This window comes from Erpetoichthys calabaricus, chromosome 5, assembly GCF_900747795.2.
Source record: "Erpetoichthys calabaricus chromosome 5, fErpCal1.3, whole genome shotgun sequence".
Taxonomy (NCBI): Eukaryota; Metazoa; Chordata; class Cladistia; order Polypteriformes; family Polypteridae; genus Erpetoichthys; species Erpetoichthys calabaricus.
In genome coordinates, this window is record NC_041398.2 from 178,005,523 (window position 1) to 178,022,024 (window position 16,502).

Consider the following 16,502-nt stretch of genomic DNA (forward strand, 5'->3'; position numbering starts at 1 on the left):
TTGTTTGCCCATAACATGCCTAAATGTATACATTTTTTGGTGTACCTACCCGAGAACACGCGACATATAACCGAGCGTGGGAGAAGCATGGATTTTAAACACGCGTTGAGTTCATCTGCTGGTCTCCCTTGTGGAATAACTGGTAATGTTTGACTAAAATCTACAGCGAGTAAAACGACATTACCTCCTATTTTTTTTTTTTTACGATCTCTGAGATCTTGCTTTTTTTGGTTCAAGGCTTCATAAGCTCTTTTATGTTCTATGGTGTACTTATCTCAAACCATCATCTTTGAATGTTGCAAGACTTTCGCCTTGTATGTAGATCGGGGTAATTACATTCATTGCATTCCTAGTCTGAATCACAATCTGATTGTATGGGTGGTTACCTGGCACTGTAGGGTTGCCACCTGTCCTTTAAAATACGGAATCGTCCCGTATTTGAGAATGAAATTGCGCGTCCCGTTTTGAATCAATACGGGACGGGATTTATCCTTTATTTTTTTTATCATTTTTTTTAAAGCAGCGTCTCATGCAAATCATCCCACACGCATTTTATGAAGATGCCTCCTTTCCTACTTTTGATTGGGTAATACTTGACGTCATCGTTAGTTTGATTGGTCTTTTTAACTGTCCAGTGAGGAGGGCAGGTCTTTTAAGTACAGTCTGCAAAGTGTTGGCACTGGGATGTGGCACCCGCTGCAGTATGCGTCCCTTATTTTTTTGTATTAAAAGTGGTAACCCAACCTGGCAGGTAACAGTAATGTTTGGTCATGAAGTCGTCTAAAATCCGCCACGTGCCCTCTTTTAAGTGTGAGAAGCAGATATATATAGCCAAATTCTCGCGCTTCGTTGCGGCTAAGTACTGCTTTTAATTTTTTAAGAAAAGAAAACCTTTTTAAACGGATCGAAAATACAGTATACCAATAACAATTTGTTAAGGATCTGTTTTTTTCTGAACCTCGCTTTTCACAGCTGTCGCGCTACGGTGTGTGTTTCGTTTATTTGACAGTATGTAGATCGTGGTAATTACATTCATGGCATTCGTTTTCTGAATCACAATCTGACTGTATGGGTGGTTACCTGCCAGGTAACGCTTGTGGTTGGTCAGGAAGTCGCGTTACATCTGCCACGTGCCCTCTTTCTGTTCCCAGAAGCTGATCATAGAATGGTTTTAATAGTTTACTTTCAAATAATGCAAAGAGTATGCGACACGTGTTTCACCCTAATTCTGGGCTCATCAGGCATACACACTCACTTCATCCCCTCTCGGGAATCTAATCTCTATCGTCAGCGCCAGAGTTGAAGCCCCTAACGTTGCGGTCAGCAAGTCGGCTAACATCCGCCATGTGCCGTCTTTCAGTTGCGAGAAGCAGATCATAGAATGGTTGAAACTGTTGCCCCTAACGTTGCGCTACGGCGTGTGGTTCGTTTATACCTCGTGTCTTCTCATTAAACTTTTATCTCGCAAATATGTTATTGCAATCCGCAGCGGGAGCGTTTCTATAAACTTAATTTAAACTTAGGTTTTACACCGTGCTTTGTTTCCCTTATAAACATGCTTGTATGCTTCACTCGCTGGCTTCTTATTGTTTCGCTCCCTTCTCAATTGTTTAATGAATTTTTTGTTCTTCGCTGTTTGCGGCTCTTCCTTCATTTCTCCCTACTGAGTTCTTTTATCTCGCGAATATGTTATTGCAATCCGCAACGGGAGCGTTTCAATAAACTTAATTTAAACTTACGTTTTACACCGTGCTTTGTTTCCCATATGAAGATGCTTGTATGCTTCACTCGCTCCCTTCTCAATTGTTTAATTAATTTTTTGTTCTTCGCTGTTTGTGGCTCTTCCTTCATTTCTCCTTACTCAGCTCACAGTCTTTTCACGTGATTACGTGGGAGGCGTGATGACGTGACACTCAACTCCGCCTCCCACGGCCATCAAGCTGCCGTCCATTACAGTATATTGTCAAAAATGAGGTTCCAGTTATGACCATTACGCGTTGAATTTCGAAATGAAACCTGCCTAACTTTTGTAAGTAAGCTGTAAGGAATCAGCCTGCCAAATTTTAGCCTTCCACCTACATGGGAAGTTGGACAATTAGTGATGAGTGAGTCAGTCAGTCAGTGAGTCAGTGAGGGCTTTGCCTTTTATTAATTAGTATAGATATGCTTACATATAAAATCCGAGATAGAGTGAAGCAGCGAAAGTCGAAGCGCAATATAGCGAGGGATTACTGTATGCATATATATATATATATATATATATATATATATATATTGTAATGGACAGCCGGGTCCCATGCCTGGCAGGGACGCCTCTGCTACATCTGTTCCAGGGGAGCAACTATGGACAGTTCAATACCTCCCCCGGGACACTTGGTGGCAGCCTCCCTGGCGGACGATGACTCCCCAACCTAGTGCATGGCTCCATGGGAGATGGAGTCCTCCACAGCCTGGTTGGGGGCTCGGATTGCCGCTAGGGGGAGCTGCAGGGAGTCAGCAGCCCAGTTGGACGTATTTTCAGCTCCACCCGGAAGGGCAATTAGGACCAGGTGGTCAAGCACCTGGAATGCTTCCAGGTGGTATATAAAAAGGGCCAACCACCACCACTCGAGGAGCGAGAGTCGGGAGGAGGAGGACTAAGCCTGAGGAGGAGTGGTGGTAAAGAGAAAAAGAGTGTTGTATTGTGTGGGATTGGTGCTTTATGGACTGGGTATTGTCTGTGGGTCACGGGGAAGACGTGCGCCCACGGGTGAAGAAAAATAAAGAGTCTTTGTGGTTTATACGTGTCTTGGTGTCCATCTGTGTCGGGTCGGGTGCCTATATAGCGCCTTTGTTACAGCATGACAAAAAAGTGACATGAAAACATCACATAAAATCGTTGCACAAAATTATCACACTTTTAGGCTTAGGATTTATACATATATATATATATATATACATACAGTGATCCCTCGCTATATCGCGCTTCGCCTTTCGCGGCTTCACTCCATCGCGGATTTTATATGTAAGCATATTTAAATATACATCGCGGATTTTTCGCTGCTTCGCGAGTTTCTGCGGACAATGGGTCTTTTAATTTCTGGTACATGCTTCCTCAGTTGGTTTGCCCAGTTGATTTCATACAAGGGACGCTATTGGCAGATGGCTGAGAAGCTACCCAACTTACTTTCTCTCTCTCTCTCTCTCTTGCGCTGACGTAGGGGGGTGTGAGCAGGGGGGCTGTTCGCACACATAGACGATAGGGACGTTACTACCTTCTGTGTGCAGCTGCTTCCTGAAGGACATGCTGCATGGTGCTTCGCATAGTTAAAAGCTCGAAGGGCACGTATTGATTTTTGCTTGAAAAACAAACTCTCTCTCTCTCTCTCTTTGTCTGCTCCTGACGGAGGGGGTGTGAGCTGCTTTGTGCCGCGGTGCTTCGCATACTTAAAAGGCAAACAGCCCTATTGATTTGTTTGCTTTTGTCACTCTCTATCTCTGTGACATGATCTGCTCCTGACAGGCACTCCTTTGAAGAGGAAGATATGTTTGCATTCTTTTAATTGTGAGACGGAACTGTGATCTCTGTCTTGTCATGGAGCACAGTTTAAACTTTTGAAAAAGAGACAAATGTTTGTTTGCAGTGTTTGAATAACGTTCCTGTCTCTCTACAACCTCCTGTGTTTCTGCGCAAATCTGTGACCCAAGCATGACAATATAAAAATAACCATATAAACATATGGTTTCTACTTCGCGGATTTTCTTATTTCGCGGGTGGCTCTGGAACGCAACCCCCACGATGGAGGAGGGATTACTGTATATATATACTGTATATAGAGTAGATATGTTACTTAAGCAGTTTAATATGCAGTGAAAGCTGAGAAAAATTTTAATATCATGTTTTCATGCAAAATGGAGGTAACATTTATGATCTGATACTATCCAATAGTGACCAATGCTTTTAAAGCTTTTTTTATAAATATATAGAATAATTTATAGACTAAATATCTAAAATGGTTATAAATTGACATTTATTGTCAATGGTTTTTCATATTGTCTACCTGCTTAATTTTGCTCTCCTAGTTCTGTGTGTATAGTTCTTGAATCTTTTCAAATACTTTTATTAAAACAAATTCATTAGATGAGACAATGTTAGCTTTACCTGCTTCTGCTAAATAGTTTAGAATTTACTAAAGCCATTAATGTTCAGGTAGTGTTCATGTTTATGTACTGATAAAAGCTGCTGCAAAACAGAAAAAGCTTCAAGATCAGATTCAAACCCGTTTCAGTTCAAACATAAACACAGACATGCACACACATTTATACTGAATTAATTTAGAGATGAATACATTTATAAAAAAAAACAAAACGTTAAGAACACAGTACATATTGGGGTCTTAATTTTTGTTTTTAAATTAGCCAATTAAATGTAGGATTTATTTCTCCAGTTATTGGTTGAAATAAAAACGAGAGACCATATGATCACCAATCCAATTTGGACACAGCCTGTGCTGGATATAATTAATATTCATTTTTGCCTTTGCAGGTGTAATAACACTACATGCAGATTTTAACTTAATCTTTATATTTTAGGGCAGATGGTGTATTCTGTACGTCAGCGCTGTGGACGGCAGCTTGCCATTGAGGCGCCCGTGGAAGCAGATTTGGTCAGCACTGTTCCAGAGTCTGCAACCCCCGCTGCACTGGGTTATGCACAGCAGGTATTTCTATGCATTTCCTCTATATACAGATTTTGAATGCCATAAAATCAGGTTTCTAAAGAAAGCAGTAGAAAATTAATAATACATGAATGTAATATTTCTTTATTTCCCACACGCCAACAACTATTGTTTAGACAGTCGCCAGTTTTCTTGAAATTGATTCTGTTTTCTTTCTGCAGTCTGGGTTGCCATATGTCGAGGTTTTATGCAAAAATCGCTATGTAGGAAGAACATTCATCCAGCCCAATACAAGGTTAAGGCAACTTGGCGTTGCTAAAAAATTTGGGGCTCTGACGGACAATTTTGCTGGAAAAAGAATTGTGCTTATTGATGACTCCATAGTCAGAGGAAACACTATTTCTCCAATCATTAGGCTGCTTAGAGAAGCCGGTGCTAAAGAGGTGAGTTTATTTTGTAGCTAATAAACTTGGAAGTCATAAATAATCATTTTAGATGTAAAAGGTGATTCATTGTCTTGAGTAATAGAAGAAGATAGAAGTTTGATCAGTTTTAGTCATATTGCCACCTGCTTAGGTTATAGATTCCTATATTCCAATGCAATAAAATGCCATGTAAAAAGATGATTTGGGAAGAAACAAGACTACAAAGTGTTCAGGAATATGGTTTATGTGTGAATGCAGCAGGCTGGATAATGGATGGATGGATGGATGAAAGCGTACTTATGTTTTTGTTGTAGGTTAATATTAAAGGTTTGAATTATAGGTAGGTAGAACTTTATTTGTCCACAGGGGAAGCTTTGGCTTAATGCAAAAGCACTTTAAATAAATAAATAGATACACATGTTATAATCTGAACACACCAGTACAACTAAAAAGGTAGAAAATTTAAAAATAAAAATTTTTTTTTCTCTTTTTTGACTTGGCAGTCTAATTCACAGTGAGGCATTATGTAGGCGTATTACTCTTGGTATGAAATAGCCTCAGTAGCAATTCCTTGGATGAAAGTACTTGGTGTATACATGCTTTCTTTAATGTGTTTTGTTAGTAGCTGTGTCAGTTAAGCTTAACATATAACAGAAATCTTTCCATATAGAACTAGAGAAGGATATATTGGTATCTTCTTTGGTGGTGCTAATTTAGTTAACTCATGAAGATTACACTATTTCAAAGATAACAAGAAAAACTCACTAGAATTAATTAAAAAAAGTAAATAAACTACTATTTTCAACATTAGTACTCCTTATTTGTGATTGCAACCCCCACACTGTAACCAAGTTAAATTATTTACATAATATATTATTAATACATATTTCCTTTAGATACGCATATAAGGTAATTTAATTGTTCTCTACTTGCTTATCTTTGATGCATATATGACAGCTTGTTGGTTCTAGAATTTCTACCTCAGTTGCTATCCTTTGTTTTCTTTACACAAAAATGTTCTGTAGGTCTCATTGGTTTTCTTGTCATAACACACAGCCTGCCAGGTTAAATTATTCAGCAGTTTATATTCATCTGTGCAGGTGTTTTTCTTTTGTGATTTCATTACATCTTTGGATGTTTGTCTGAGGTCACATGACCTAATGTTTTTTTTTCTCTCTCTGTATTAATAATTTTGAACAATTTACATCTAGAAAAAAAATAAAAGGTAACTTTTGGGTGATGTACAGTAATAATAAATAATTTGGTACCAAGATGCCTCGCACTTTTTATATACTCTCTTATCAGTTTTATGTTTTTATATTCTGTTATATTAAGTAATATTCATGTAGATTTATTTCTTAAAATTCGATAAATCTAACTTTGGGTGACAACATAACATATTTTACTATGTCTTCATTTATTCAACCAAAAATAATACAGTGTGCAAAACCCATGTGTGAAAAGATACATTTAATAAATTAGTTGGAGCCAGGTGCAGCTACTAAGGTGTGCTTGATTAGTTAGGAGTAGGAAGTGCTTCCATCTCGATATAAAAATGGGACTCTTTGGCATTTTGACATGGAACATTCAGGTGTTCAGTAACCCCATGCAAAGCAGTGATACTGGTCTGGGAAAGGTTTTAAGGCCTTTTTTTTGAGTAGGATACAAATGGAGAGCACTGAATAGTGATGTACATCTACCCAAGAATATGAGCCCCATCAAATTGACCTAAAGATCAGACTCTGAGAGAAATCGCAAAGAGCACCAAACCTATTAAGTTGTTTTTCTTTGTTATTAATCCCAACACCATGTTTGGGTTGAAAAAAAACAAATAACCGCATATAACCAGAAGCACCACAAACTGTCATCCAAGCATATTGGCATAGAGAGATGATGTTTTTAGCTTGTTTTGTAGCTACATAGCAAGTAGTGATTGGTCTGATAGCTAAAGTGTGGCTTAGCACACCAGAAAACCTCAGTAGCTAAAAGTGAAAATGATGAAGGTTTTAAAATGTCCAAGTTAAAGCCATGCCATATGTACGTAATGCTGTAAATTTAGAATCTATTTACTGTATGCAGACAAATATCATAATGACTTAATTCATTCTTCCAGCTCATTAAAAATTGTCACACACAATAAAACAAAAAAAAAAAAAACTATGTGAAGTGTCTACATAAAAAAATTACTTTCTACTTAATGTATTGTTTTGTGTGTCCAGTAATTAAAATGTGGTGTTTCTCTTTTTACTAATGAAGTCTTTAAGCAGTGTTCTACCCCAAAGTCACACAATACTGGAGTTGATTTAAATGCTAGCATACGTTTTCGATTGAAAATATTTGCAATCAATATATACTGTGTGCCAAGAAATTATTTATGTTTATATACACACAAGGTATATTAGGCTATTTATGACTTTTGGGGTTAGAGCAGGGGTCCATTATCAGAATGTTGTGGTGATAATCCGTTAGCGAGGACCAAAGGATTAAGACACCATTTGATGTAGCCTTGGCAATTATACTGAAGTGTAGTACTGAAAAAATGCATGGCAGTTCTAGTGTTAACTCATAACACTGGCAGTCTGTGCATTCATGGTGTTCATACCAAATTCAGACTCTACTACGCATGTGTCGCAGCATAAACCAAGATTTGTTAGACTATATAACATTTATCAAATCTTCAGCCATGCAGTTTTGGTTTTCATATGAACTGTAGTCAAATTTTCCTGTTGTTGTAGCCCTTTTTCTTCATGATTCAATATGTTGTGTGTGCAGAAATGCCATTTTATTTGCCAGTATCATAGAGAATTGTTATTTTAGCATTTGCGGATATTCTGTTTCTCATGAAGAAGGTGTTTTCACTCACAGAACTGCTACTTACTGATTTGTTTTTTGTTTATCGCACCATTGTACCACTATGTCTGGTACCAATAAATCCTAAACTGGCAGAGGTCAAGCACATTGTCTAATCTAAATTTTTCTTTTGTGATGACTAGCTGGTATACCTAATTAAGTGGCTACTGAAGTTTATAGAGTACTTGGATGTATTTATGCTTAATTTTATTCTTTGCAGGTACACATCCGAGTGGCATCACCTCCTATTCGTTTTCCTTGCTACATGGGAATCAATATCCCCACCAAAGAAGAACTCATAGCCAACAAACCGGAATTTAAAAACATAGCTGGCTACATCGGTAAAGTATTATGTGTAGTAAAAATAATTTGGTCTCTTCATAGAGATATTTTTTTTTTCTACAAAAAAAGAGGGAATGGCATCAAACATTATTTTGCAGCGTACTTCTGAAGCAATCACCGTGCCTCTCATATTGCTTTTTTTAACCCATTTATTTCTAGTTAATCCAATTTTTTTAAATTTTGGTATCATTATATAAAAGTGTAAGTAATTTCAAGTTAAACACTTTAAAGAAACCGATCAATCTTTTTATGTTCATCAATTTTATGTATGCATATTTACTGTATTAGAAGAAACATTGTATCTATTATTTTTTTACATTGAATGTATTACCGTATATACTCACGTTTAAGTTCTCCTGTGGATAAGTACTGGCTTGATTTTACCGTATAATTCCCGGTATTTTATAATGTCGGTCGTATAAGTCGAATGCAGAAAACTGACGCTATTGGTCCAAGAGATTATGATATGCTAACGCCCACCTGAGAGAGTAACCACGGAGCACATGACCTTTTTTTTTTCTTTCTATATATTGTGCTTACGTGACCACACAGTAATACCTGAACTATTACAAAGTGACGTTTGCACTGTTTTATGTTTTTTGTATCTCACACCCTCATACACCTTTATCATAAGAGCATCCCTTATCTACGATGGAGCGTTCAATCAGAAGAAAATATAAAGCTGGTTTTAAATTAAAAGTTGTTGAAGTGGTGAAAGAAATTGGTAACTGCGCAGCTGCAACAAAATTCAATGTGTCTGAGCAACTGGTGTGAGATTGGACGAGGCAAGAAGATGTAAAAAAAATAAATAAATAAATTGAGTGTCGTATGTTTCATTGGGTGTTTTAAGTCGAGATCTGATTTTATGATCGATTTTTTCAGGTTTCAAGACCCGACTTATATGTGAGTATATACGGTAATTTCTGGGGGCCATTACAGTAATAGTAATGTGCATATACTTTAAAAATAAGACTATAACTGTAATATATATAAAACTGTTTTTGGATTTTCAAGTCTTTTTCATATTTCACAATTCTAGTGTAGAGTCTTCAAGATCTTCAGTTAACATTATACCAAATTTTATAGAAATTTATTAAAGTATCCCAAATGTTACAGTTATATACGAAAATAGGTGATAGGTTCAAGTTAATATGTATCATCTTTCTTCATGTTGTGAAGGAGAGGTAATGGCTGGATAGGGGCGAGTAGCAGCCCTTTTGTGGGTAAAATGTGTGCTGCAATGGCAAATTTTCTATTTTCTAAACTTAGTGCAGAGGTTAGGAAACAGTAGAACATTCATGCAGCCACAGACCTAGAAAGCAAATTAATATCAACAGAATAGCAGTGCATTTCTCTTTACTGTTTTGTATGTTTTATAGAGTGTAGTTAATTTCAGAGAAAATGTCCAATTTCTGAAACAGTGGCATGTTGTCCATGTCCAAAAATTTGATAGGCCATAAAGTATTAATACAGTGTCTCATATGCAAAACCTACTTTTGTCAAGTAAAACAACCCTATTATCATGTTATTAGTTCATATATTGATTCATTTTACTTGTTTATTTTTAAAATATATCTACAACAAAAGGGCACTTTATCGTGAGAACAAAAGGGCCTTGATTTGTCTTGAGTATGTTAAGGTTAAAGACATAGCAGCAACAGCAACAAAGGTTATCTTTTAGAAGAGATGAGTTAGATATTTTTATGAGTTGGTGATAAATATTAAAATATCCAAGATGTTTCACGTGTATCCATTCTTTAATTATAATTGAAAAAAGAAATAAATTAGCTTATTATTGTTTATTTATTTATACTTGTTTATTTGAACATACACTTCAAATAGACACATTTGAACAAAACTTAGAAAAAAATATTTTTTCAGATTAATGCATAACAGTCATATTACAATAATATTGGTTAATTATTTTTTTGGCATGGACCAATCCCCAGTTCCATTAGTATTTTGTAATTTTTACTACATTTTGTGATTTAATCTTCCCTAGGGGCAAACAGTGTGGTATATCTTTCTGTGAATGGATTAGTCTCTGCTGTTCAAGAAGGGATCAGATCACGAGAAGAACAAGATTTGATGATAAATGACAGAAAATCTGAAAACAGCAGACCTGCTTTAAAATCCGGACACTGTACGGCATGTCTCACAGGAAAGTATCCAGTTGAGCTAGAATGGTGACTGTAGGAGAAATGTTACTGGAATGAGAAATGGCACCCAACCATAAAACCAGCATCAGAATGACCAAGCATTGTCTGTCTACACAAACAGGAGAAGCAAGAGTGTATTCCAGGCAAATAAAGGTATCATGGTTGATACCTAAAAGAGCTTGACTGTGTCATTTTTGATCATACCAAGTTCACATGGGAAGAAATTAAACAAATCCCTCTCTGGCAGTAGACATACTGAATATCAGTATATATTTTTTTTTTTTTACAAATTCTGTTAGAAAAAGGTGTTTTGATTTTGAAAAAATGCAATTTTTAATTTTTATCTTTTAACATTTTTGCTGTTTACTTTAATAAACAGTAAAAACTGATTAAAAAAATAGGTATGAATATAATACCTCTAAGTATTTTTTTTCCTTTGAAGTCAACGATACTGTCATACTGATTGTAAACATGTAATCAGCTGCATTTGCACATTACTGTTACTTTTTATGTTATGTAAAAGGACCCATGAACCTTGTTCTTTAAAAGAAGTATTTGCTGTTACTTTGTGTGCATTGTTGTTTCTGTCCCCCTCCACACCTGTTAAAATATGTCTGTGTTCCCCAACCTCGCCAAAATAGTTTTGCAGAGCTTCATATCAGTGCAACTTAAAATAAGTGGCTCTGGTTTATGCCTACATTTTATGCTGATGTTATCACTGTTGATAACTTTGACCAAAGATGGGAATACAATTAAATAACAACTTTTATACTTGCATATTTTCTTTAATGATGCAATGTATAAAATTGTGCATTATATATAAGGGAAGTTTTTCAGATATAAAGAAATAGCTGCTCAAAGAATGGGTGGATAGATAGAAACTATGCAGTGAACACAGGCAATTGTACATCTCAGTCTAAACAGTGGCTTTTTATTTAACACCTGGATGGGAGAAATGGAACATTTAAAACAAAAAAACCATAAACACAGAGGAAACATCTGCACGGGCCTATCGCTGCAGTAGCACGATTTCTCAGTAGGAGCGTGTTCCTGAAGTGAGTCATTCTCTAGCTTTTTCATTTCTCATTGCAAAGGAGCTTTTATTTTTTACATCATCCCAGGTTTGACATTCTAGAGCAGTATTTCCCATACTCGGTCCTGGTGAACCCCCGTGGCTGCAGGTTTTTGTTCCAACCAGCTTCTGTTTTTAATTGAACTCCTGGGCTAATTAAGTGAACTGATATTTCCCAAGTTCTGTGTTTAGGGAACAATCTAGAAATTAGAAAACTAAGTTTGCTAAAAAAAAAAAAAAAAAAATTAAATGTACCAAGCAGTTATATAGGAATGATGTATTTTTTTTCTTTTTAACAGTATTTTCATCTTGATTTTCATTCTACTTTTCTAGGTCTTCTAATTGTTTGATAAATCCATTAATTACTCATTAGTGGGTCGGTTGCTAAAGTACTTGCAGCCTTTGATTATTTAGTGTTGTTTGCCTGCGTGTCTGCTCTGCTCGTTTTAAATTGTCAATATTAAGATACAACAAAGGGGGGGGAAAAACTGCACAGAGAAAGGGCAAAGTATAATGAAATCAACAAAAGAGAGTTACGCATTTAAATCTATAGCAAAAGCAGAAATATTTCTAAATGTCTTATAAATGTAAAAATCATGCTGCTATGCTTTTCTTAATGTCGAATAAAAGAAAAAAAATACCAGCTAATTAAATGAGATCAGTGCTATCAGGTGTTGTCACTGATTAGGAATCCGGTTGGAACAAAAACCTGCTGCCACAGGGGTTCACCAGGACTGAGTTTTGGAAACACTGTTCTAGAGCAATGTACAAGACTGACCCATTTACAATCCATTTTGAAGCCCAGCAAGGTTTTGTATGTCCTGGAAAATACTGAAGCTAACCAAGAAAGTCAGTATAGATACCACCTGTTAAATAGGACCCTAACAACCTCTTCATAGGCATCATTAGTACACATTAAAATAGGAGAGTATACAAACAGGAAAGGAGATGGGTATCACTGGACCTCCACCTACACGATCATCCCACACTCTTCAGACTTTGAATCTTTTTGTACCGTTTCATTATCTGGAAGTCTGGAATTGTCTGGTTGATTTGAAATATTAAATTAGGTTTTTTTTATTCACTTTTTGTTCACAGTGATATTTAAACCAAGTATATTTTAGTTACCTCTGTTCTAATTGTGGCTTATCACAGTAATGTAAAATTGTGGTCTTTGCAATGGATATGCCATAATGGACTCACAGCTTTTATGTTTATATGGCAAATTTCTGTAGCCATGCCTATATCAGAATTGGATGCAGATATGACCCAAAAAGTGCAGTGTGGATGGGACAATTGACGGAAAGGTATCAGGAGTATTCTGTGATTGAAGAATTCAGGCAAAGGTTAAAGGTAAGATTTTTAAGGCCATGGTTAAGACCAGCAATGATACATGGAGCTGAGACATGGGCAGTGAAGGGAGTACCGGAGGAGAAGTTTGATCCTGCAGAAATGAGAATGTTGAGATGGATGTGTGGAGTTACAAAAAAGGACACAATAAGAAATGACACCGATGCACAACAAAAGTGGTTGTGATACCATAGAAAGTAGGTTGAAGTGGTTTGGATACGTGATGAGGAGAGAAAAAGAATGATGGAAATGAAAGCACAGGGAAATGATTAAAGTAAAAAGATTTGAAGGAAAAAGGTTGGACAAGGGAAGAGATGCAAGACCAAGTTGTGTTCAGAATGTTGATCAGGCACATTCACTCCCAATGGGAAGAGATGAAGAGGAAGAAGAAGATACCCATATCAGTTTAATATTTTGTCTCAATTTTCCTCCCTCATTCCAAAGAAAAATAGCTATGAAATATATCAAGCTTAGTCTCTGTGTGTTTATGTGTTGGAGAAATATTTGCCTCCTCCTTCATTTTCTTAGGATAAGACCATAGACTAAGTCTTGGTCAAAATTTGGATTCTAGGGGAGCCTTTTGTTGTTTGTAGTTTAAAAAAAAAAAAAAAAAAAAGTTTTAACAATTATGCCACTACCAGAACAGACTAAAACGAGACTAGCAGACAAATGGACCAGAACGTAAAATTACTTACCTGTGCAACACCAAGTGCTGCTTCTATACAAAATAATAATTCAAGTGCTACATGAATACACATATATTTACAGATTTCTGTAAATTTCACTTCCAAATGTTTTTCTCTGCATGTGGGGATGCGTTCTCAACAGCATACAGACCATTGGTCCCCTACTCCGGTCCTGGAGGGCTCCAGTACTGTGGCTGCAGGTTTTCATTCTAACCCTTAAATTAGTGAGTTGTTTTTGCTCCTAATTAACTTCTTTTGAATTAATGTTAATTGACTTGTTCTTGAAGACTCGGGCCCCTTAATTGTTTTTTTCCTTAATTAGCAGCCAAACAATAATGAGATACTAAATGATCCAAAACATGACCAGCAAACATACAATATCTGAAAATAAAGAATGATGAACGGCTCAGGAATGCTGATCTGCTCACGTCCCCAACACAACTGACTTTTTTGACGACACATTGGACAGGATACACAAAAACGCCGATCTCCTTTTGCTCCATCAGGCCTCCCTTTTAAACTTTCCCACTGGCTTCTTTCGTCCCCAGCAGCCCATACTTCTGTTTCCATCATCCTAAGCGGGTAACCCCCTTGGGCTGCTGGGAAGTGAAGTTCTCCCCACAGTAGCACTGCTACAAAGTTTTGGACACCTGCATAGGGTATGAAGTAATGAACATTAGGTAATGATGTTGAAGAGCCAGAAGGAGGAGAGTATTTTGCATAAGTGATAAGAATTGTAATAAATGTAAGCTTGTTGAATTTCATTTGATTTGGGTCTGTGCATGCATCACGCAATAAAACCTGATTTTGCTACCTCTCTGGAACTCCGTGTGCCTTCTTTGAGCAGCGTGTTTCTGCTACAACACTATCTCATAAAGCTTTACATAAAAGTGTAATTACTGGATGTTAGGGAATGATGACTATTACCGTTATGTTTGTATTACAGTTTTTCTCGTGTTATACTATGCAAGTAATGTAATGGCAATTAAATGTTTATTAATTTGAAAACAATGTAATTTAAGTCAAGGTACACCAAAAAGAGCTTTATATTCTAGCATGCATGAATTGTTTTCCACTTGAACTTCTTACATGCAGCATAACTCCACTACTGCAATTTTGTGACGTGGCAATAACTGCAGTTTATTTAAAGCCTTGTCCCATCTTAGGCTTGTTTAATTTTTCATCTGCTTCAATTTGTGACCATTTAAACAAGTAACACTAGATTTCCCGTTCTTGCATCAACAATTTCCTTGTCCTTGTGGGTAGTAAGGGGCTTCCTGGGCCACCAGAGAGAGAGAGTTCCTTCACAGAGGCTCAACACACAGAATATCTCCTGGTGATTTCCACCTGTTATAGACAACTCTTAGGACACATATTCATGTAGTAAAAAGTCAAGCAAAATGACACCTTTTATTGGCTAACTGAAAAGATTACAATATGCAACCTTTCCAGGCATCTCAGGCACCTTACAAACTGCCTGAACAAGGGGCCTGAGAGGAGATCAAAAGGATAACATCTTTTGCAAACTGCTTAAGTGCCACCCTCGGGTAATGAAAATGGGTGCTCAACAGGCCCTGTGTGTGCTTTAGATACAGTGGCTAAGAAACTAACCAACAACAAAGGATATAAATTGCACCATCTTATCAGAGTTCTAACATCATCTTAAATAAATCTGAGTTAGTGGCAAGAATATAATCATAGATAGATAGATACTTTATTAATTCCCAAGGGGAAATTCACATACTCCAGCAGCAGCATACTGATAAAAAACAATATTAATTAAAGAGTGATAAAAACACAGTGCAAGTTAAAAAGTGCAAGGTGGAGAGTGCGAGGCAGGTATAACAGTCAATAACATTGTATAGTGTTAACATTTACCACCAGGGTTAGAACTAAAGAGTCGCATAGTGTGGGGGAGGAACGATCTCCTCAGTCTGTCGCTGAAGCTGCTCCTCTGTCTGGAGATGATACTGTTCAGTGGATGTAGTGGATTCTCCATGATTGACAGGAGCCTGCTCAGCGCCCGTCGCTCCACCATGGATGTCAAACTGTCCAGCTCCATGCCTACAATAGAGCCTGCCTTCCTCACCAGTTTGTCCAGGCGTGAGGTGTCCCTCTTCTTTATGCTGCCTCCCCAGCACACCACTGCGTAGAAGAGGGCACTTGCCACAACCGTCTGATAGAACATCTGCAGCATCTTATTGCAGATGTTGATGGAAGCCAGCCTTCTAAGGAAATATAGTTGACTCTGTCCTCTCTTGCATAGAGCATCAGTATTGGCAGTCCAGTCCAATTTATCATCCAGCTGCACTCCCAGGTATTTATAGGTCTGCACACAGTCACCTCTGATGATCACGGGGTCCAGGAGGGGCCTGGGCCTCCTAAAATCCACCACCAGCTCCTTGGTTTTGCTGGTGTTCAGTTGTAGGTGGTTTGAATTGCACCATTTAACAAAGTCCTTGATTAGGTTCCTATACTCCTCCTCCTGCCCACTCCTGATACAGCCCACGATAGCAGTGTCGTCAGCGAACTTTTGCACGTGGCAAGACTCCGAGTTGTATTGAAAGTCCAATGTATATAGGCTGAACAGGACCGGAGAAAGTACAGTCCCCTGCGGCGCTCCTGTGTTGCTGACCGCAATGTCAGACCTGCAGTTCCCGAGACGCACATACTGTGGTCTGTCTGTAAGATAGTCCATGATCCATGCCACCAGGTATGAATCTATTCCCATCTCTGTCAGCTTGTCCCTAAGGAGCAGAGGTTGGATGATGTTGAAGGTACTAGAGAAGTCCAGAAACATAATTCTTACAGCAAAGTCTCACTTTGCACAAATACTGATTGAATGGCAATAGCCAATATCCCCCTGCTCCGGTTACATAAGACACCTCAGGCTCCAAGGTTATAAATCAGTGTACAATATGGAGGAATATTTTGGACAAAAATAAAAAAGCAAATAAATA

At 37.4% G+C, this 16,502-nt stretch overlaps 1 protein-coding gene across 2 annotated transcripts in view; it reads left to right on the forward strand.

The window, feature by feature from the left end:
- The window catches only part of ppat (phosphoribosyl pyrophosphate amidotransferase), a 67,884-nt gene extending 56,886 nt beyond the window's left edge, over positions 1-10,998 (forward strand). For both annotated transcript variants that reach the window (XM_051927815.1, XM_051927816.1), the window contains exons 8-11: positions 4,573-4,700; positions 4,880-5,101; positions 8,154-8,274; positions 10,278-10,998. In XM_051927815.1, the coding sequence (XP_051783775.1) occupies positions 4,573-4,700; positions 4,880-5,101; positions 8,154-8,274; positions 10,278-10,465 (659 nt within the window). In that variant the 3' untranslated portion in view covers positions 10,466-10,998. The remainder of the gene's footprint in view (positions 1-4,572; positions 4,701-4,879; positions 5,102-8,153; positions 8,275-10,277) is intronic.
- Positions 10,999-16,502: the final 5,504 nt, after the last annotated feature.